At 29.5% G+C, this 24,258-nt stretch overlaps 1 protein-coding gene and 1 long non-coding RNA gene across 19 annotated transcripts in view; one reads left to right on the top strand and one right to left on the bottom strand.

Moving 5' to 3' along the window:
- The window catches only part of LOC147808529 (uncharacterized), a 148,845-nt gene that overhangs the window by 117,268 nt on the left and 7,319 nt on the right, over positions 1 to 24,258 (bottom strand). For 7 of the 18 annotated variants that reach the window (XM_087163291.1, XM_087163290.1, XM_087163286.1 and 4 more), the window contains exons 2-14: positions 23,517 to 23,633; positions 23,331 to 23,438; positions 20,592 to 20,705; positions 17,186 to 17,308; positions 14,459 to 14,575; positions 13,275 to 13,388; positions 12,238 to 12,351; positions 5,992 to 6,108; positions 3,447 to 3,560; positions 3,163 to 3,270; positions 1,267 to 1,374; positions 1,082 to 1,189; positions 537 to 644 (exon numbers count right to left, since the gene is read on the bottom strand). In XM_087163291.1, the coding sequence (XP_087019417.1) occupies positions 537 to 644; positions 1,082 to 1,189; positions 1,267 to 1,374; positions 3,163 to 3,270; positions 3,447 to 3,560; positions 5,992 to 6,108; positions 12,238 to 12,351; positions 13,275 to 13,388; positions 14,459 to 14,575; positions 17,186 to 17,308; positions 20,592 to 20,705; positions 23,331 to 23,438; positions 23,517 to 23,633 (1,470 nt within the window). The remainder of the gene's footprint in view (positions 1 to 536; positions 645 to 1,081; positions 1,190 to 1,266; positions 1,375 to 3,162; positions 3,271 to 3,446; positions 3,561 to 5,991; positions 6,109 to 12,237; positions 12,352 to 13,274; positions 13,389 to 14,458; positions 14,576 to 17,185; positions 17,309 to 20,591; positions 20,706 to 23,330; positions 23,439 to 23,516; positions 23,634 to 24,258) is intronic. The other 11 variants (XM_087163283.1, XM_087163285.1, XM_087163284.1 and 8 more) reach the window with 11 other exon arrangements.
- Positions 10,252 to 13,509, top strand: LOC147808530 (uncharacterized). The gene is made up of 2 exons (XR_015433601.1): positions 10,252 to 10,344; positions 13,349 to 13,509. It is a non-coding gene; the product is annotated as an uncharacterized LOC147808530 (long non-coding RNA).

Below are 24,258 nucleotides of genomic sequence, written 5' to 3' on the forward strand. Positions count from 1 at the left end.
GCCGGAAAATGATCAAAGCTTCGATAACAGTAGTTTACTTTCACTGACACAAAAGCGAGATAATAAAATAAAGATAGTAAAATAGCGCTTGTTGTATACCCCAACGCTCTTCTAAGTATTCAAAATAGTGTAAAACTTAGTTTCACTTCCTGAAAAATAGTGTACCACTTAAAAACCTGTAATTTTGAAGATTGAAAATTATAGGTGAATCTCAAAACAATAAAAAAATTAGCATTTGATGTTTATTTTCAAAGTGTTAATCTTACAGCAAACAATACGATGGTGGATGCTGTGTAGCTTGGAAAAATTCAACTTTATAATTCAAATTTGTCATGTTGTGAAAGAGCTAATTTTCTTGGATGACATCAGGGTTTTCTCCGAAATTCTGATTTGATTGAAAGCTACGGCTTGTTAATATGCTTCTGAAAGCATATTATTTTCCTCCTAATATTTTTTTCAAAAATAGCCATCTATGTACACTTTAGCGAGGAATCGGAAAATATGTTTAAAATATTATTCATTATTTTGAAACATACCTGTCAGGCATGTTGGTCCACTGAAGGGCTGCTTGCATTTGCAAGTGAAGCCTTTTTCATTAAAACTACAAGTTCCACCATTTTTGCATGGGTTTTCAGAACAAGGATCTGAAATTTTTTTTAAATATACTATTTATAAACTGTTAAGACCAAGTAATAAACATTTGATGTAATGGAATAAATGATATCAAAAACTAATATCACAAGGTTTAAGGAATGTTGGAAAAATATAAATCTTAAGCATGTATAAGCAACAAGTCAAAAGAAACTAAATTAAAGAGCTTCTAAACTGATACATCACGCTTAATTTAATTATGTAATTTAACTAATTGAAAGAAAAAAGGCATTCTAGCAAAAATATTTTTTCAGTTTATTAAAATATTTTTCTATAATCTCGTAATATTTACTTCATTTCTTCTATATGTCTTTTAATTTATTTCGAACAGTTTTTTTGTTTATTTAATATTGTATGTTTTGAATTTTAAAGTACAATATTTTTATTATATTTAATAATTTCTCCAAACATAATTAAAAAATGTCACTACCTTTTTCACATTTTTCTCCGGAATATGGCGCTTTACAGTTGCATTTATATCCATTTTCAGAAACAGTACATATTCCTCCGTTTTCACAGGGATTAACTGTGCATGGGTCTTTAAAATAGAAGAAATAATTATAATTATATTCGCATTTTAAATAGAAAATATTTATGTTGATAATAAATTTTTACTCTTTTCGCATCTTTCTCCACTGAATGGAATTTTACAGCTGCATTTAAAGTTGTTTCCAAATACATTGCATGTACCGCCATTACTGCATGGTTTACTGGAGCAAGGATCTGAAAAGTGTGAAGTCTGGTTATATCTTATTATTCAGCACATTTTATTATTTAATAAGCTAATAAACCTTATATTTTTTTGTTAATAAAGTAAATTTGCAATTTACAATGTATTTCATTAGTTACTGATTTCAATATATAAAAATAGAGTTTATCATTGAAAAACAAAAAAAAAAGTTCCCACTTTCTGAGGTGACACTTTCCCTTCTGTCCCTCCTGAAACTGAAATATTTAGATAAGTTATAAATTAAATTATAATGCCTGATAATTTTATTTTTTTAGCAATTAAATGGTCTAATACTACTAATGAAAACTATTTTGATATTCGCTGAGGAGAACATTATCCGTCTTGTCTCCCCCTTAAAATCAAAAGGTTTAGGTACAGAGTGACAATTATTAAACTGCACGAAATAAAACCCTCATAATTTTTAAACGGTTTGCATGATAAATTTTAAACTTTGTGGCTGGCCACGAGGTATGATAGGAATCAGTATGCGCATGCAACCTGTTGTTTTCGGCTATTTAAAGGTGAAAGTGTCGAGGTCGTTGACGGCATGGTGACTACTGAACGATCCGTGAAGATTTTGGGAAATGATTTCATCCCCATCATCCAAAGTGCCCCTAATTCCGACAAGATATGGTTCCAGCAAGACGGAGTTAGACCCCATCTGGGCAAGAGAGTGTTTGATGTCCGGGTGAGCATTTTGGGGACAGAATTCTGGATCTGGGGAACCTAAAGGCCACAGAACTGGGGCTCACTTGGCCACCATATTCTCCAGATCTGAATACATCTGACTCATTTTCGCGAGGTTGTATTAAAGAGAATATGTACAGAGTGACTTAGAAATTTTCTTTTTCGTTAACCTTTTCGAGACGGGAGAGTTGTAAATGTATTCGTACGGAATCAGAGGCAGAATGGAAAAAAAGAAAATGTGGTAGCTTAAGTTTGGTTTTGGCTAATTTGACAGGCTTATTTTTCACTTTACTTTAACTCTAGCACATCTGATCCATGTAGAGCAGAATGTTTTGCAAGAAATCCAGTTTTTCTTCCAAATTTTAAATCTATTGAAATTTCTTGCACATCAAAGTTTTTTTTATAGGTCATGATATACCTGAAACTAACTACTCGCCACCTAGTGAGTCAACAAAAGAAAAGTAGCCACTTAAATAAACAACAGGTCACTTCTTCTCATTGTTTTGTTTTTAACATATTTTGAAAATTATTAAAATGGTTAGTATATGAGTACATCAAAGCAGAAATACTCTGGTAAGCAGAATTTTCATTAAAACGTCCAGAGTCTCCATTCAAAATTTGTATCTTTCGGAACCCATCACTTTTTGACGAAAAGATTTGCGTGGAAGGAGAGTTCTATAACAATTCACATTTTTCAAAGTTGTAAAGTATACTTTTGCCTCTCTAAATATTTTTCAAATCAAGCTTTTTGAAATCAGCATGTTTAACTAAATTTTGTCAAATATTCATATTATTTTTCATTCAGCTGTCTTTTTATAACACCAGATTATTTCTAGTATAATATTTTTTAAATTTTATTTTATCCAAGCAAAAAAAGAAGTTTGCTAAAAGTGGCTACTAAATTCATATATCGATATCAGTCTCGTACTCATTATATTTTAGGAAAAAGTGGATACTATGTTATTAGAATCAATTGGCCACTGCCTGGCAACTGAAAACTAAAATTTTTAGATATACTTCATGATATTAAATGATAGCAACCTATCCATTTCTGAAAGAAAAGTAAAAAATGACATTTAAAATATTGTGTTTACCTATCAGACATGTTGGCCCACTGTAGGGCTGCTTGCATTTACAAGTGAAGCCTTTTTCATTAAAAGTGCAAGTTCCACCATTTTTGCACGGGTTTTCAGAACAAGGATCTGAAATTTTTTTCAAAATAAATTATTTAAAAACCGCACGAACATTTTATGACATGGAATGGAAAAATCCAATCAAAATATAATTTCACAATATATGAACTGTAATGAATATAGCATTACAAAACAAAATCTGCCATTATATACAAAATGAATATGTGAATAATATTCTGTACAACATTTTTCACACCGTGTTCCATTATATGGAGCTTTGCAGTCACATTTATACTTATTAGGAGATGTGGTTCTGCACGTGCCTCCGTTTTGACACAATTGTCTATTATAACAGACATCTATAAAGAATTATAACAAGGGACATATATTAACAGTAAAAATAATAGCCTGTAGGTTATTAAACTTTCGACCCCAATTAATTAAAAAATACAATTAGCGAAAACATTACATTCTGCAATGCGCTATCAAGTATGATTGCTTTTCTTTCAATAAATAAAAAACAAATATAGCAAGATTGTAAAGCATCTTTTCTAGCAAACTCAATTTTATTTAAAGATTCACACACGTCACACTTCGAATTTAAAGATTCACACGTGTGAATAAGTGAAGCAACTTCTTATTGCAAGCGCTGTTATTTCAAATATCATAATTTTAGAGGTTTTCAAAAACTTGAGTTTTAGTAGAAGTCAAGGTTGTGCTCGAGTCGTGATGGTTAGGTGGTTAAGGCACTGAGCAGTCATTGTGATACATCGGAGTTCAATCCCTAGTGGCTGCTGGAAGCCTACTCGGCAGCATATTGATTACCAGCTTTTCTTGGAAGTAAAAATGGCCTTTGTTCAGTGCTGACCACATTGCCACAATCATGCAGTTGGTCATAAAATTGGGAAGTCTCAACCTACATGAGGAGTCTTATCCATCATGGCCCACAACGGGCTGTTGCTGGAATGCTTTACATTACAGGACTATAAAAAACCGCGATTACAAGGCACTTTTTAAAGGCTTTATTTAAAAAACGCTATTTGACTTGATCACAGATAATAGCCAATGAGACATTTTTCAAAATTATCGCGTAAGCAAGAAGGATTTGCTAAACTTTGGTTGCCTAAAAACTGAGGGATCAAAATTTTTTCGAAATCATTCCTATGTATTATTTGTAAAACATGTAATTTTGAATGCGCATAGTTGATAAATCTGTCGATTATTATTTAAAGTATGTATTGCAGCTTTTAATTCACAGGCCTGATGCATTAACATAATTCGAAGAAACCTCAGCCTTATTTATTGCACATCTGAGCTAGGCTGTAAAAGTTATAGTTATAGAAACGACTTTCAAATTTCAATTCTGATGCGCTTAATGTCTTTGACGTCCTTAAAAGTTTCATCTTAGGAAAATGTTTCTGTTTCAATATCCTGCTGCCAAAAGCTTTATCTGGAGATTATGACGAATAATCCATCTCCACATCTTGAGTAACTAAAACACCTGCTAAAAGAACAAAGTTTAGGATTGCATTGCTAAGTGTGAGGGTTACTTCGCGAAACTTGCTAAAAGAAAAAAGTTTAGGAACGTCCAGATCTCTAGGAAAAGCAGTAAAAGTTGTTTCTGAAAATTTTACATGGGAGTACAGAAACGTACTGCTAAGTGGAGGTTACTTCGTAAGATTAAACTGGTATCTAATTCACAATATTTTCTGGAGTTATTTGATCAATACAGAAAATTAATTGGCGCACTTTGTATAATGTGAAAAATCTCTACATCCAATATTTCACCCAAATATTATGGCCGGGGATTAGATTAACCCCTTGGGGACGGGTGATTCGGAAAAGCATTCGTACAAAATCAGAATCAAGTTGTAATTAAATAAAAAACGGTAACTTAAATGCAGTCGTTGCTAATTTGACAGACTTACTTTGCTTTTTCTTTCATTATTGTTAGTTTAATCATATATATAATCAATGTTAATTCAAAGTATAACTAAATAGTTTCATTTTGTACAAAGTATTGGTGAATTAAATAAATCAATCAATTATAACTCCGCCCTCAAATAAACTGCAAGTAAAATACTTTGATTACCAGTTTTATATTTTTACCCTGATTGATACGGTTTTATGCTGTCACATATTTGTGACAGTCGGCGCGAAAGGGTTAAGATACATTATAATAGTCAATGGATCTGACATTCCCAACATTCATTTACTAAACAATTTCTGATTCTTAAAATAACAGGCTTAAGCAAAAAAAAAAAAGTGTGCAAACAATTTTACTTACAAACTTTTAGTATTTTGATTTTCTAACATGTTTCTATGTTGACCTAACATGTTACTTTGTGACAGAATAATAAGTGGAGTTTTTCATAATGGATGTAGGAATTGATAAAGAATATGAGGGACATTTTAGTGAATTTTAATAACTAAGCACTTAAGTAATTTATGTTGAAAATGGGAAGTGAAAAATATTGCCTTTGTTTTTTGTCTGCAAGTTAATGATTTAAAAAAAAATATATGAATCCTTAACTTCGATTTGAAATATATTAAGTAAGTGTATTTTAAATTTGAACTGTTTGAACCCATTTAAACTGGTTGAATATTAGCATTTGCATTCTTATAACTTCAATATGCTGCCAATAAGGGTATTTTTAAAAGTTGCGGATTAACTATTTGTAGTCAATGCATTTAAAACCTTTTTTCACTTCAAAACAAAAGAAGAAAAAAGCACAAGTCTGAGCAATGTTTAAAAAATTGATTTGCTATTTTGTTTAATTTTTGATTTACCTTTCAGTTCACAATTTTTCCCAATGTAAGGAACAGTACAGTTGCACTTGTAAGAATTATTTTTGTCTTCTATGCAGGTTCCTTTATTTTGGCAAGGATTAGATGAACATGCACTGACTTCATTTGCAAAATAAAAAGAAAAAACAAAATAAATATGAAGAATTTACAAGATAATAAGAGTAAGACACTATCCGACATAAAATAGTAGATAGAAAAGAGCACAAAAAATGCATAAAAATGATTGTTTTCTATTGAAAAGGATAGTTTGTATGGTATCCAATAAGTTTATCATATACAGAGGGAAACATTGTCTAAATTATACATATAGTGGATGGTGATATCTTCGAGTGTGGATGGTAATTTCTTTTTCCATGTATTTTCCTTTACATTATTCGTAGTTACATTATTATTAATACTTTCTTACCGACAACTTTAGATATTTCGACTGGACTGCATTGACTATGTTTACTTTGTCACAACTTATTTCCACAGGTTTCGTTTCTTCAATAGAAGCAAATGAAACGTACGTAACCAAAGCTGCCAACTTTACATTTGCATTTTAGGTCGCATCATGTGTCGCATAGTGAGAAAAGCAGTGGATACTGTTCAAAAAAAAGTTCGAAGTTATCATAACTCACAGATAACAAGTATAACAGCTTTTAAAAATGTAAAAACTGATTTCCTTGAGAATCCAAGGGTAATCGAGACTGTTTTCAATCATTGTTAAATTAAATTGCTTTTTCAAGCAACTTGGTCTTTAGATGCTGGCTCTTCTCCTTTAGATGAGATACTGAGGCACAGACCAGTGCTTCTGTCCTTGCCGCTACTGGAAGAACTTTGCTGACCTCCCAAAATAATAAAAGGCTAACCTTTAGCTTATGGCTAGTACAACTAATGGTGCAGAGTAGCGGGTGCTATTTGGTGCCGTAGGCAAAAGATTAATAGAAACTGTCTTTCCATGAATGAGTTTCAAAATAGTGTTCAGAAAATATTCATTTCTTACCATCAGTTCTAGAGAAAAAAGTGAAAAATGAACATGACAAAGGAAATATATTGTTAGTGAGGGCATCGATTAAAAAGTTATACCATTTGTGTGTCACCTATTAAAATTGGTAATGGAAATGTGGTTCTACATCTCATTTAGTCAAAGAATTATTGTAATTAATTAAGAATTATTATTATAATTATTTTAATTAATTAATTAAAAATTATAATAATTATTAATCATTTTATCACCCAAATATAATATTTAAGTATTTTGTTGAATACTTCACGAATTCATATTATACATTAAGAATATACACTTACAAATGTTTTAAATTAAATATGAACATAAAATTGAATATTAGAATCATACTTCATAACTTCATTGAAGTTAGTCATTCTAATAATATTGAAATTAGTCACATTTATCAACAATCATTAATTAAAACCACTTAAATTATTTTTAAATTGCAAAGAAAAGAAATGGTAATTATCAATCCGTATTAAATCATCATTAAGGACTGACATAAAACCAGATTGAACATCATGACAATAAGAAATACGACAAGCAATAGATTGTATCAGCAAATGAATAAAAATTGTAAGAATCACTTTATATAAAAGTTACACAAGTAAAAAGTGAACACTTGTGATAGCGTTATGATAACAGTGGCAATAGCAATGCTAACATTCATGGTTATAGACAGGTAAGGGTTATAATCATTAGTAATGAGGAGTATTAAGTTATACATTATCTTCAATGAATTAACTGGGACTTCGAATTTTCGATAATAATGTAAGACATTCCCAAAAGCTTTTAAATAATTTGTTCTGTCCACAGCCCTTTATCCTACACAGTATTAAACATAAACAGCAGCCATTGCGTGAGAAATTTCCTCATTCAGCTCTTCAATTGCTACTACATTTGGACTTACTGCGCATTGCTATGTTCTGGTGGCAATCATAAGCAGCAGCAAATCAGTGACAAATTTTCTTATAAAGCTTTGAAATTGCTCCTGAAATTGGTATTGCATCAGTTTGCTTTGTTCCGGTCCATCCATAAATAGTAGTCATTTAATTACAAATATTTCCATTAAGCTCAGCAGTTGCTACTGGAATGGTATTACTGCGCATTGCTCTATTCCGAAGGCACCCAGTAAACAGAAACCACCCAGTGACTAAATTCCCAATTAAGCTCTTCAGTTGCCACTAAAATGATTATTACTGCACGTTTCTATTTTCTGGAAACATCCCTAAACAGCTGAAATTCCATGACAAATTTCTGCTTTACGCTCTTCATTTGAGAGAGAAATTAATATTACTGCTCTTTGTTCTGTTATGGAAGAATCCGTTTCTTCACAACTAATTAATTAGATACCTTTACTTATAACCTCTAACGACGGTGCTACTATCCCATTATATTCCTAACGCTTTCACGCATGCACACTTCTCTTTTGAGCGTTTAACAAAAAGCATTGAAATACAACCTTTTTCACAGAGTCGGCCAGAATATGGAGGTTTGCAGTCACATTTATACCTATTAGGTTTTGTTGTCCTGCAAGTACCTCCATTTTTGCACAGTTGTTTATTATAACAGACATCTGAAATTACATTAATGCAGATGAATACTGTAGAAAATGAATAAATCTAAGGAAGCCATAACTTTGAAACAACTGAACATTAATGCAGATGAATACTGTAGAAAATGAATAAATCTAAGGAAGCCATAACTTTGAAACAGCTGAAAATTAAAATTATTATGCGATAGAAACTAAATTTTGTTTAAAGCATATGTAGTGTTTTTAACGTTTAGTTTAATAATACAAGTATATTTGTACGACATGAGATACTAATAAATATCCGCAATTTTTTTTTTATTGTATATAAATTTAATGTATTTTTAATGTATATAATGTACTTATATATGAAAACATTCCCTATTTTTCATAACTGCACTTTCTTTAAAATTATTGGATCATAAATAAGAAAAAAATAGCAAATCTTCCAATATTTTTAATTCATATTTTAAAGCAGTTTCGAGGTTTTTGTATGTTGGTCATTACTGAAATTTCACAAAAAGTTAACAAACTAGTAAAATGTCAAAAATTTAAAAAATACAAATTGTTGCATTTCTTTCTTCATTTTAGGTATTTAGATAATCATGTTGTTATACATAAGATATACCGGACGTAGAATATTTTTTTCACAATATCGTGAGTTTCCCAGTGGGAAAAAAATTAGGGGTGAAAGCAAATCAACCGAATTTTTAAACAAACGCCTTCTCTTCACTCTCTTTGCTTTTCAGTCAAAGTGAAAGTGTTTGTTTTGGTAAGTTCTATAAATACTATCAGTTTTGAATATCAGTTTTGTTACACCTTATATAATTCCTTACTCTTATTGACCATTATGAAGCTTAACCGGAATTTTCAACAATTTTCCAAGTCTTAAATGACATCCTTTTTACATCGCATATTGCTGAAATGTATTCCTTTACAACGCCTCTAGCTTAAATATTGGCATCGACAAGCGTAATTGCTTTGAAAATCGACAAATATTGGCCGTACAAGCGTAAGCCGTGGATATATGAATGGCGAACCCATTTATGCATCCATTTATTCATCAACAGATCTTTATTTTGACTTAAACCATAGAACGATTAATCTCCAATTTAGTAACCCATTAGGTATGAAATGCATTGGGAACATGAAGGACTCAGTTACCCGACAGATTTAACGAGTACCAGTTACACTGACAGACTTCGGGTGGTGGAGATCAAACTCACAAACTCTTAAACATGGGCCCAACGCTCATTATTTATTATTTTCCGCATCGTATTGTCTTTCTGCAATCAGTTTCGCTTTTAAAAAACTCTGCCACAAAATGAGAAGGTGCTATTTAGTTCAAAAAATTCCTTTTTAATAGTTACCAACACTTCCAGTTTCCCCAGAAGATTCTATATTCATTTTTAAAGTTGTAGCAAAACTCTTGTTATTTAATTCGACATTTTAATCTCAATAATTGTTTGACTACCACTGCATCACCAATTATAATAAATATATGAACGCATAATACTCCTTACTGTATCAAATTTCAACTTGGCCAAAATATAAATATATTTCTGAGTAAGATTGTTTTTCACTAAATGTTTTACTACCACTTAGAAATTTCATTCTCGTAAAGAGTGTTGGAAGGTATGCTCTTAATTGTGTCTCATAGACAATTTTTACCTTTCATTTCGCAATTATTTCCTGTGTATTGAACTGGGCAAGTACAGTTGTAAGCATTTATGTTTACTTTGCAGGTTCCTCCATTTTGACAAGGATTGGAAGAACATGGTCCTGTTTGATTGTAGAGGCAAAATCAAATTATGTAAGTTTTAAGAGACAATTTTATAAAATATCTAATAGATTTATGACATAATAGTGCAATATGATACAAATAAAATAAAAACATAATTTTTACCAAACTATATTGCACTTGAATGCAGTTTGATGAGCATGGTCCAAGTTAATTGCAGATGTAAAATTAATGAATATACTTACTAAAAATAATTGGACAAAATTAAAATGCCTGTACCATTTATAACGTGTTAGTGCAATGAAAAATGTAAAACAAATTAAATAAAAATTTAATTCGTATCAAACAATATCGTACACATACACAAATATGATAAGCATGGTACAGATTAATTGTTGAAGCAAAGTCAAGACATTTACTTTTTAAAAGATTACAATAAAAATAAAAATGTATTTATTACGTAATAGTGCATTGTGATACAAATAAAATAAAAATATAATTTGTATCAAACAATATTGCACACAAATACAGATCTGAAAAGAATGTCCCAGATTAAAGCAAAATTGATTCATATATATATAAATATATAAGATAAAAATGTGTAACTTAGAGTGCAATGTAAAATGTGATAAAAATAAAATAAAGACATAATTTGTATCATACAATATTGTACACAAGTATAAATTGGAGCCTGGTACAGCTTAATTGTAAATACAAATTAATGATTATACTTATCAAAAAAATTGAATAAAATTAAAATGTTTATTACGTTTATAATATAATAGTGAATTGTAATACAAAAAAATGCAATTTGTATCGAACAATATTTCACACATTTGAGGAGCTTGTTCCAGATTAATTGCAGAAGCAAAATTTGTGCGGATGTTTTTTAAAAATTATTATATGAAATAAAAATGCCTATTACATTTATAACGTATACGGGCAAAGTAAAATGTCATACAAATAAAATAAAAATATAATGTGTATTAAATAATATTGCACAGAAACAAAAATTTTTATGAGCATTGTCCATTTGCAACGTACTTGGGCATGATGATACAAATAAAATGAAAATATAATTTGTATCAATCAATATTGCATGCAAACACTGATTTAAAGAGAATGTTTTACCTAGATTTTAGAAGCAAAATTAATGCATATACTAAAATTACATAAAGTCATATCTGAAGCCGTATTAAATCATCATGAAAGACTGATATCAAAAACCAGTTTGTTCATCATAACAATACAAGCAATATATCAATATGTAATCAGCAAATGTATAAATAAAGTAAAAATTACTTCATATAAACGTTACCCAAGTAAAAAATGAACACTTGTGATAGCGTCGGGATAACAGTAAGGATAGTAGTACAAACTTTTCATGGTAATAAAAACGTGTAAGAGCTATACCTCTAATCATAATCAACAGCAATGAAGAGTATTAACTTACGATCTTTAATGAATTTACTGGGAATTCACAAGTTCGATACTAATGTACGTCTTTCCTAAAGCTTTTAAATCATTTGTTCTGTCCACAATCGTGTGTCCTAGATAATGTTACTAATAAGCAGCTAGCATTCCTTGACAAGCTTCCACATTCAGATCTTCAATTGTTACTAAAATTGGTACTACTGCGCATTGCTCTCTGTTCTAGTAGCAATCATAAACAGCAACTGCTTAATGACAAATTTTTTCATTAAGCTTTGAAATTGCCTCTTTGAATTTCACAAATCAATTGCAATCTAGTGACAAATTTCTGCTTTACACTCTTCATTTGTGATAAAAATTGGTGGTACAGAGTATTGCTCTGTTTCCAAGGAATTAATGTGTTCACGAGTAATTAATTTAGATACCTTTACTTATAATCTTTAACAACGGTGCTACTATCCCATTATATTCCTAACGCTTTCACGCGTGCACACTTCTCTTTTGGGCGTTTAACAAAAAGCATTGAAATACAACCTTTGTCACATATTGGACCAGAATATGGAGGTTTGCAGTCACATTTATACTTATTAGGTTTTGTTGTCCTGCATGTACCACCATTTTTGCACAGTTGTTTATTATAACAGACATCTGAAATGGACATGAATGCAGATAAATACTATAGAAATAGAATAAACCAAAGAAAGCCACGCCTTTCAAGTACATATTTTTAGTATTTGAATGTATAAAACTTTGGCTAATTTATTTAATGAAAAATATAGAAACAATGACACCAATTCGTATTTTAATATAGTTTCGGGTTTTTTCTTAGTTAGATTATACCAGAAATAACTCGAAAATGTAACAAATTCGTAAAAAATCTCAAAATTGCAGAAAATAAAAATGTTTGTGTTTCTTTTTTTTATTTTAGGCTATTCAAATGATCATGTTTATTATACCCAAGATATGTTAGATGAAGAATTTTTTTCCCACTATATCGTGAGATGCTTGATTGTTATGAAGGAATTTGGGACCAGACAGTTTCAACGTGCTATACAGAGAGTCTTCTGTGGGTGGGGATCGAACTCACGACCTTTAGGGCGTTGGCCCAACGCCCTACCACCCAGCTTATCTCGGCCCATCATTTCCCGCATCGAAGCGTCTTTCTACTATCAGTTTCGGTTTTAAGGCAGTTTCAGTTTTAACTTTGTGAATTACCATAATAATTATAAATGAGTTTGTCTACCACTACTTTAATGATTGCAGATATTTAAACGCATAATGGTTTTTATAGTAAAGTGTATCTTTATTTTAAGCAAGTAAGCTTCCCCCCCCCCTTCCCTCAATTAATTATATTAATTTCAAGAAAAGAGTGGTGGTCAATCGGGCTAGGTACTCCATGTCCTATGTTTAAATCGGTATTGTAGTGAGTTTCAACCAGGCCAAAATATAAATATATTTTTAAATAGGCTTGTCTTTCGGTAATTGTTTTATTTCTTCTTGGAAATTTTATTCTCGGAAAGAGAGAAAGTTGACTGGTATGCACTTAATTATGTTTGATGAACAATTTTTACCTTTTAATTCGCAATTGTTCCCTGTGTATTGAACTGGGCAGGTACAGTTGTAAGCACTTTTATTTTCTTTGCAGGTTCCACCATTTTGACAAGGATTGGATGAACAGGGTCCAGCTTGATTACAGAAGAAAAATCAAGTTATGTACGTTTTAAAAGATAATTGTCTAAAATTTCTATTAGATTTATTAAATAACAGTGCAATACTTTAATAATAAAAAATTATCAAACTATAATGCACACGAATACAGTTTTGATGATCATGGTGCAGAGTAATAGCAGAAGTAAAATTTATGAATCTACTTATTAAAAATAATTAGATGAAATACAAATGCCTATTTGATTTATAACGTTCTCAATCAATGTAAAATGCTATACAAATTAAAAAATGTAATTTTTTTCAACAATATTGCACACAAGGACAGATTTGAAAAGCATGGTCCAGCTTAAATGTAGAAGCAAAGTCAAGGCATATACTTTTTAAAACTTAACAATAAAAACAAAATTGAATATTACATTTGTAACGTAATAGTGCATTGTGATACAAATAAAATAAAATTATAATTTGCATCAAACAATTTTGCACACAAATACGAATCTGAAGAGCATATACCATCAACTTAAGTGTAGATCGAAAATTATACCATATATCTATGAAAATATAATTATATAAAATGAAAATGTTTATTACATTTATAACGTAAAAGTGCATAGTGATACAAATAAACTAAATATATAATTTGAATCAATCGATATTGCCTAGGAATACAGATTTGAAGAGCATTTCTTACTCTAATTTTGAAAACAAAATTAATGCATGTACTTATTAAAATATAATTTTATGAAATATCAATTGACAAAATTGAAAAAGCTATTGCATTTGAAACGTATAGGGCATTGTAAAATGTGATACTAATAAAATAAAAAATTAATTTGTATCAATAAATCTTGCACTTAAATATATATTGGATGATTATGGTCCAGTTAAATTTTAGGAGCAAAATTAACACTTATATTTATTAAAAGATAATTACCCTAATAGTGCTTTTTAAAATGTAATAAAGATAATATTTAAATATGATTTGTATCAAATAATATTGCAAACAAATACAGTTTGGGTAAACCTTTGATGTTCGCCTATTAAATGGAAAGTAATAATTAGCAATAAATTACATCATAAATACAACCTTTGATTTCACATTTTCGTCCAGAATATGAAGGTAAGCAATCACATTTATAACTATTAACTCCAGTTGTGCGGCATGTACCTCCATTTTGACAATATTGCTTATTGTAACAGGCATCTGAAATAATGAGTTCACTGTGAAAGTATTACTTTCCTTGAAAATATTCTGTAGACAAAGTAACGTTATTGGTAGCTTCAGAAACACAGCACCAATAGCTGTTCACTATTCTATTACTATTAAGAAAAAAAGACTTCACCGATGTTTGTGTATAGATAATTAACGAGTTCGTATGAAAGCATTAAAAGTAAACACAAAGTCTGGCCAAGATGGAATATTTTTGAAAGAAAAAACGTCCTTGTATGTAATAAATAAACAGCAGATTGCGTCCAGCTAATGTAAGCACATTCATATGTAAGTATGTAAGAACATTCAAAATAGCTGTTAAGTCGTTATGAAGGGCTATTACACTTTTTAGACATCAGACTTTTAATATATGGAACTCAGTTCAAAAAGATCAACAGTTCTTATAATTTTTGTTAAAATAAATCTTGGTGTCCATTTACTGTAAAGCCAATTTTTAAGAAATTTAAAAGAAAAATCTAACTTTGCAAGATAACTCTTGGTGCCATTTTACCCTAAATCCATTTTTTAGAAATTTAAAAAAAATCAAACTAGTGTAAGTTACTGAAATTCGGGGTTGTTATTAAAGGTACCAAGAATCACCTTACCAATCATTACTATAACAGTGTGATGTTTTTTATCTGAGTTTTACGTTGTCAAAAGTCTGAAATTATGACATTCATAAATGGTAGAATTGTCTCTAAGATGCGTCCAAAAAGCAAAAAAAAAAAACATATATACTCATATGGTTTTTAGGGACTTAAGGCGACCTTAATACGGATGTATGCCTCATCGAATGATTAAGTACACTGTACAGGACAAACGTCTGTAAGCAAATGGTATAAAATTTAACGTAAGAAAGTACAACAACATCGGATCTGACAGCCAAGCTAAGCAATGATCTCCAGTGAGACCATTGTTCCTGTTAATAAAATATTTTGAGGAAATAAGAGACTTACCACTGGTGACATATTTAGAACATTATGGCTGTGCAAAGGAACAGTGCAATTATCTTCTATAACTAAAACTCGTACTATTTTGCCTTCTTTTGTTCTAGACGCACGCATCAAAACAGGACTTTATATTCACTTCAAATGCTCTCATATGAACTAGTTCCTATATTTTCTGTCTGTCATGAAACTTTTTTTTACCTTCCTATTTTGGCTTGACAGCTAGTGTTGCTTTCATTACTTTATTTGGAATACTATCACACCTGTCCACATTTTAGACTTCATCGTTACAAACAGTTTGAAATATTGATTTATTGTGAACTCTTAGGTAATATTAAATCAAACTGAAATGAATAACTTAATGGGTGAAAAAAGTAAACTTCATTTTCAGTGGTATTAAGGTAAAGTAACATAAATTGATCGCCATTAATATGGGTATGTTTAATGTAACAGAAATAGTTTTTCTTCCATTTTAATACAATTAATCCTAGTTAATTTTGAATATACTTGCATGAATTTTATTTCAAATTTCGAGGTGGTAAATAAAATAAAGCCAAGAATTATCGGTCTGCTCTCTAACAAATCTAAAACAAACTAGTTTGGATCCCACTTTTTTTTTCTTCTTACCCCGATACAGTGAAAGTATCACTTACCTGGTTTATCTACTTCGCTCTTCGAATTTAACCGAAAATTCTTTGTAGATTGCTTAAATAAATTTAATTATTTTGGTAAAATATATGATTATGATTAAATTATTAAATTAAGTAAAAAAAAACTGAAAAAATCGTTTAGTTTATTACAAAAATTAGAATTTTTTTTAAATAAAAATAGCTCAGTTTACGTTAAAAAAAATATTTTAGTTTTTTAATCAATGTTATATCTTTTTTCAAAGCTTTGACGATACGTATCTTCTAATGTCTTTTCTCGTCATGTTATTTTGCTCAAAATAACTGCATAATTTTATTAATTGCTTTCAAAATATGTTTTTTTTTTTAAATTGCTTAAAAAAATCCTTTTTTCAAACTGTTTGAACAAAAAAGTTATAAAATTTCAATAATTTTTATAGAAAATTTCACTATTTTCCTGATTTATAACAATATTTTCAATATAATTCATAAAAATCAATTTCAATCAATCATTTTGAAAAAAATCCATTTTAATCAAAAGAACATTTTAATTTAAAACACTTCATCTTCTCTCATAGAATCACAGCAAATAGATAAAAGATGAAGTATCAATACATAGGATTATAAGGCACATAATAAAAAGATCTTTATAATCTATGCTGGATGAATGAAAGTTAAAATATTAAACATTTTTCCAAAATGCCTCTAAAAGGAAAGAAGTTTTCAAAATGATAGTTGCTTCCTTATAAATTAAGGCTAAATACATAACAAGCTTTAAAATATTCATTTAAAATATAGTATCCATTCTTTAGATAAGTTTGTGCTTATTTTAAATTGGCTCTGTTTACATTAGAAATACAATTTGAGAATACCATTTCACAAAATTTAATTTAAAAAGAGATCAAACAAAATGCAATTATCTTTTATTAAAGCATATTTTTGAAGACCTTTTCTTCGAAATAACTGGAGTAACAGCAAATTTATGCCTGTATTTACTGTCCCGGGTATTTTTTAGTACTCAAAGATATTACCTTTCCACTGACAAGTGTCTCCTCCGAATTTTGACTTACAGCGACAGGAATATGAATTTCCAGTTTTTATGCATGTTCCACCATTTTTGCACGGATTAGGATTGCAGGATGTGGGAGCTTTCACTAAGTTCAATAAGTTGCATCAAAATTTATCATTACAATTTTTCACAAAACAGTTTCATTATTAAGAAATTAATATACGATTTCCAATCATGAACGAACCACATTCATACTAAATAATAAAATGTCATTTCATCTTAAATATATATAGTATATATAATTGTAAACCTTAAACATAAATACAAATATATTTTAATGAGCATTGAATAAGTAACCGTCATAGCTGCCAACGTTTCCGGATTTTGCAGAAGATTTTATTTTCATATTTAAAGTGGTAGCAATACTCAGGTTATTCCAATTAACTTTTTGAATTATAATGATAATTGTAAAGGAGTTTGACCACCACTACATATGAATAATTAAAATAAATATATGAAAGCAAAATAATCCCTACGCGAGCAAATTTCAACGGGATCAAAATATAAATATATTTTTAAGTCAGATTGTTTCTTGTTTATTGTTTTACAACCACTCTGAAAATCCATTCTCGGAAAGAGTGAAAGTTGGCAGGTATGAGTAACCATACTACACTGTTTGTTTTGGTTTTCCTGTTTAAAATTTCATCTTAAAAATAAGAATGGCTGCTGACAGATCTGAAGGGAAAAGGAATTTCCTCTAGATCTCGGTATCCATGGTACTGTTCAGAGCTCTATAGCCCGATGCTCTAACCACTGAACTACCACTGCCAAAATACAGAATGCTAAACCATAAAAAATGAATATATTTATAATGAGTTTTAATTAAGTCTCATTTCAAACGTTGTAATCAATTTTCCAGCTAGTAATTTTGCAGAATTTAGTTTTATTTGATGTACTGGATTTTACAAAATTGTACATTATATGGTTAAACTTGAAATTGGTAGTTAAACATGCGACACTTTTAAAACAATTACTTACATGAAAAGTGTTTTGCCAATGATTGAACAATACGTGACTATGATAAATACACGACACGCGCTAAAGATTAAAAGATATTGTATCCGTAAGCATATTTTATAGAATAATTTTATTTTGATAATTTGCTTTTGTGATAGCTTACGGATTACAGAACATTTTTTAAGATCTTTCCACAATAAGACGCAATTCTCACAATAACAATATCCAAACTTCTGTTCATATATCAGTTAATGCCATAACTTCTGTAAAAAGTAATTATCGAAGGAAGGTAATTAAATATTGACAACTTATTATATTCTTTGTTTATTCGATAGGCGTCTCAAGGTTTCACAATTCCTTCCCTACCCAAACTTTCCCCCCTATCCATTTCAATGGTTTCGGCAACTCTTTATCTACTCAAGTGTTTTTAAAATTCTCACTGAAACGTACAAAAAAGCAAGATTTGCGAAAACTATGGAAATGGAGAGGGGTAGAGTGTGAGAAGTGAGGAAATCGCAGAAAACTTGAGACGCATACTCTATTTATATCAAAGAATGATAAATATAATTATTTAAAATTTTCAGTTAACATTATAAACTAAGATTTAAATATATAAGATCAAAACATTTTGAAGTTTGAATACATTTAATAATCACATGTAGGAATCAATGATTATAACTCTAAAGTGAGTAAAATATTCATATTCAACATTTCAAATTCTATGAAACATGATTATCAAAAATATTGTTCAGAAGAGGTTTGCCATTATTTATAAGCCTCTAAGGCCCTATAGTCCAGCATCACCTCCATTTTAACAATTAACAAATTTTTAGGGATCAAGTAAAATATCAAATCTAACAAAAAATTTTTCTAAGTATTTTGCTAAAATCGGAAAACTGTACAAAATTGAAAGCATAACTTATTTATAATCAAATCAACACTTAAAGTTATGAAATAATTAAAACATTTAATGAAGTATTATGTAAAACCAAGAAACAGTAAATAAATATTTAGAAAGATTAAAATAAAATTGAAATAGAAATTTAAAAATAAGAGATGTTTCACAAATATTCATTTGATATATGTGCCACCATTAAAATGTAAAACTCAGTTTTTTTTTCTTACTAAATAAATTAGTACTTTCTTCTAACAGCTTATCAAGTAAGTCAAATTGTTCATTAAAATGAATCAAATGAATTCGAAATATAAATGAACAATTCCAAGAAATAATTAATTTTTCAATAAACTTAGTGACTTCTTAACTTATTAAACTTCTTTTTCTGTTTTGTTCTAAATATTTTAGAAGAGATAAATCCGCCAATATAATGATTGTACCGCCAACAAAAGAAATGACGCCAATCTAAGCAAACCTTGAAAAGTGAAACACTATGTGCAGGGGTGAAAGCCCTTATATAACAAGACGGAAAAGAGAAAAACCTGGTACGTAAAACATTTCATTCCAGCATTTTTTTCGAAAAAAATGAAATATCTGTAACTATCAAGATTTCTTTTATAATTCTGGCATACATATAAAACTGCTTCTTTTGGAAGATAAAGTAGATATTGTTGAAAAATTTAAAAAAGGAATAAGTAAACTCCTCCCCAAAACTAGCTATAACTGGAAAGGTTTTACTACCAGCCTTTCCTCGTTTCCGTCTCGCTTTCACCCCTGACTATGTGACGGTAAAAGATTCTCTTTTTTCTTCTGCAAGGAAGTGAAATTCATTGTCAAGAAATATTCGTTATTTCTCCAGTATCGGTATTTATAAGATTGTCTGTATTTTTCGGTGTTTAACGAGTATCTGTATTTTTCAATATTTATGAAATGATGGTACTTTCGATATTATATAACATTTCTTTTGCATTGACTAACTGCGTAGTTGGAAATCATTACCCATTCCTATCCAGTAAAGCTATAGTGATCTCTATATAGCACATTTGAAATAAGAGATAATTTATCCTGATAACATTTCTTTTGCATTGATTAACTGCTTGTTTGGAAATCGTTACCCATTTCTGTCCGTCAAAGCTATACTGATCTCTATATAGAATATTTGAAGTAAAAGATCGTTTATTCTAATAACGTTTTTTTTTTCTTGCATTGAATAACTGCTTGTTTGGAAATTGTTACCCATCAATTTTGATTTAGGTGTGCAGTATTTACAGATAAATAGAGAGAGAATTTAATTATTATCTCAAAAGCCATTAAATGAAAGGAAATACCACGTCATTCATATCGTCATACCTAAATACCATTCTGTTATTTAACAGTAAAAGCAAAGCATTTCTTCCAGTTAACAAAGGATACATTTCATAAGAATTACTTAAGTCATACTTTCCTGTTTGGCTATTTAATTATATTTGACTGTTACTTACTTGCAGTTAGAAAAAATATACGAGCTGCGATTTACCTTTTTTAGTTTCACAGTATGGACCACTGTAGGGTGAAACACAACCGCAGCTGATCTTGTTGTTTACCATTTTACAGGTACCACCATTTTTGCAGACATCGCGACCACATTCAGCTGAAGAGAAACAGAAAAGTAAAGCGCTATAAGGTGATTATGATTCAACTTTCAGACATGAAGAATTTCTTTCTCTATAAGTTATTATAAGTTCCGGTCAATGTGAAGTCACTCCGGTCGACGTCAATGTTAGTATTAATAGTCAGTTATTATTAATACTTACCGGGCAATATTAATAATAACCAAATAAGCCGATTAAAGTGAATACTTTAAGCGAATTTATCACAATAACAGCTTATTATTAATAATAACCAATGAAGTTTAGTCAATGTCATTCTTTCGCGTTTTTATTGGAGATATTTCCGTATCGTGATCTGCCATGCCAACTATAATCGCTATAGCGTCAAATTGATTTTAAAGTGGAAAAATTATTGGGAAAAAAAGGACATACTGATGTTTATCAGGAAGTGGGGCTATGATTTATACCTTTCGAGTTGGTCTCTTTCTGTGAAGTCATCCTTATTATTATTTCTTAGTTTATCGCGGGAAGTTGCCAAGACTTGACGATTATTCTGCCACAGAACACGATACGGAAATCGCCCTTTTTTATTTCTCACTTTAATCAAGAGAAGCGGTTATTGTTAATTTTGACCAGTTAGTATTATAATAACCGGATTTATCAATTCAACCATAATACATATTGAAAGAGGCACACCCATGTCTTAATGCTATATGAACCGTTTAATCACATTTACCAAACCCAATCGTTTATGATTAATAAATGGTTAAAGTGAATAATTTGTGATATTCCTTACTTTGACCAAAAAAAGCCGTTATTATTATTTTTAAATTGCTCAGTATTAATAATAACCGGATTTTTTTATTACTGTAACCTTAACAAATATAATGCATATTATAAAAATTATTTTAAGATAAACTAAATAGATTAACCTTATTAATATAACTATTTAAAATAAATATTTGTATCATTTATGCTTTATATTTTTAACCAGAAACTCCTAGAGAAACTCCAAGAGTAATACATTACTATTTTAATAAATTAAACATATAAGAATTTTTTCCTTAACTGTATAGAAGTAATTTAAATCGATGCATATAAGATGATGTAACCAAATGATTTTGAAATCGTGGGAATTTTTAATCCATTCCGGTTAAATGTTTGATAATATTAGCAGTTTTACTGACATGATCTAATTTTAGTTCATTTATATAGCATACTTCTTAATCATGTTAGATAAAACATTTTCTACACTACTGCTGAAGGTCTCAAGATCTGAAGGTCAACGATATTTTTGACCAACACACTATTGGATATCTTTTCTATTAAATGCAAGTACTACGGAGTTCTTTAATGACATTATACCATTGTGAGGTCAGACATAGTTTCAAGTGCAAGTTTATTTTGAATTTGATTAAACATAACATCCAGCTCTTGTGTCCATAAATTTCCTTATATCCTTAAAAATCCTCATGTCCTTAAATTAAGTGAATTATTTTTGGGGCAAGTTATTGTTTCAGATTTTATATCACGCGAAACATTCCTACCAGATGCTTTTTCTGACGTGTAGAGATTTATTAAAAGAAATGCTCAATTTTTAATATTTTAACGTCAATAGGTTTTATGCACTTATTAAATATTTCGTATTCATTAAAACAACACAAATATCAATAAATAATAAAATATAATAATAAAGCAGTATTTTAAGACTGCTATTAAAGTTTGTTTCATCGACTTATAATATAGATGAACTACTCATTTTCGGTTTCCTTCGGACTCAAGCACGTAATCACGCTAATCTGTTCGAGTCACTTGATGCTCTCTATGCGGAGGCTATACGTACATGACAAAATAATGACACTTCAATAAATTTATGTATTTTTTTTTTTTTTTGCAGCAGCAGCAAATGTTTTAGAAGATTTTTCATAGCAAAACTGTTGGCACAATTTGAAAGATAATACTTTAAAGAATGATGTGCTATTTACCAATAAAAAATATACGTCAACAAAATTGAAAAAAGGAAGTTAATAGTTCTTTTAAGCTTTGATGCCAAGAAATTTTAAATCATTCAAAAGAATTGCGATAATTGGACAAGAATGCTTTTTGATTTGTAAGGGTATTGAAAAAAAGTAAAGAAGCTTTTATCTCATTTTTGCTGATGCAAATTTTGCATGGATAAAAAGAACACTATTTCTACAATTTTTAAGTATGAACTTTCAAAATGTGTCAACAGTCAGTTTTACAGTGTAAAATTATTAATGTAATTTTGCCATCTTCCGAAACATTTGTTGTTTAAATAAAAATCACTGACATTTTATACAGTTTGTATAAAAGTATTCGGATTATTTTGTCCGGTAGCTGTGAATCCTGAACCATTATGAAAAACAGTTACATTTTCTGATTTAAATAATTGATATTGAAAATGATGATGAATTTCACTTAACAACATTTATTTCATTTTTCAATTATATATAAGTTAATATGCCATTGAAATAATTACTAACACTTATATTTCGTAGTGTTTAAAATTACACTGATTACATATTAGTGCAATGTATTACTTTTTAAAATTACATATAGCGATTATATCTAGTTAAATTTAAAACAGCAGGAAAATAATTTTTGGTGTTCTATTTCTGCCAATCAAAACAATAACTATAAATTACCTCCAGTGCATTTGTCTCCTTTATATCCCGGCAAGCAACTACATTTTGCGCTAAGAAAAGAAATACTGCAATTCCCGTCATTTTTGCATGGATTTGGATTACAAGGAGCTGTTAAATAATTTATATTTTAAAAACATCACATCTTTAATAAACATTTTAATAAGCAACTAATTTTAATAAACTTACATTTTTCGCAAAGATCTCCTTTGAATGGCAATTTGCAACTGCATTTATATTTACCTCCTGATTTTGCTTCACATCTCTGATTATTTTGACATGGATTTGGACTGCAGCCATCAGCTGCTAGAAATGAGAAGAACAAACTGCTTCTAAGTTTCTGTATATATATATATTATTATTAATAATTTCCCTCTTTTTTTAATTGTTCTGTACTTTTTTCCATGTTTTCTCGACATTTTGAACTTATATATATGTTTATATATATACAGCAAAATAAATGCAAAAAAACACGAAAAAAATTAAGAAAAACTATAAGTTTCATTTATTGCGCATAAGCTGCAAGTAAACAGAACTCATAAGATAAGTTCAAAATGAAGATGAAACAAAGGAAAATTACAGACATATGAAATAAAGGGGAAATGAAAAATAATAATAAAAAAATAACAAACAACTGGGGGAAAAAAAGAATAATTTTTTTTTTTTAAAAAATCTGGAAAACAAAAGATACAATCTTTTCATCAGCCTACACGCATATATCCGCAAAAAAGAGTACTTTCTGATATTGTATCAATATAGCCAAAGCAAAATATATCAATACAATAGTGTGGAATTTTATTGTTATATTTGTATACTCACACATTTGAATTGATATACTTTGCTTTGGCTATATTGATACAATATCAGAAAGCACTCTTTTTTGCGGATATAATAGTGTAAACTGATGAAATTATTTTCCAGATTTTTTTTT

Source organism: Parasteatoda tepidariorum, chromosome 5 (genome assembly GCF_982258835.1).
Source record: "Parasteatoda tepidariorum strain Cologne lab strain chromosome 5, Ptep-v5.0, whole genome shotgun sequence".
Lineage (NCBI taxonomy): Eukaryota > Metazoa > Arthropoda > Arachnida > Araneae > Theridiidae > Parasteatoda > Parasteatoda tepidariorum.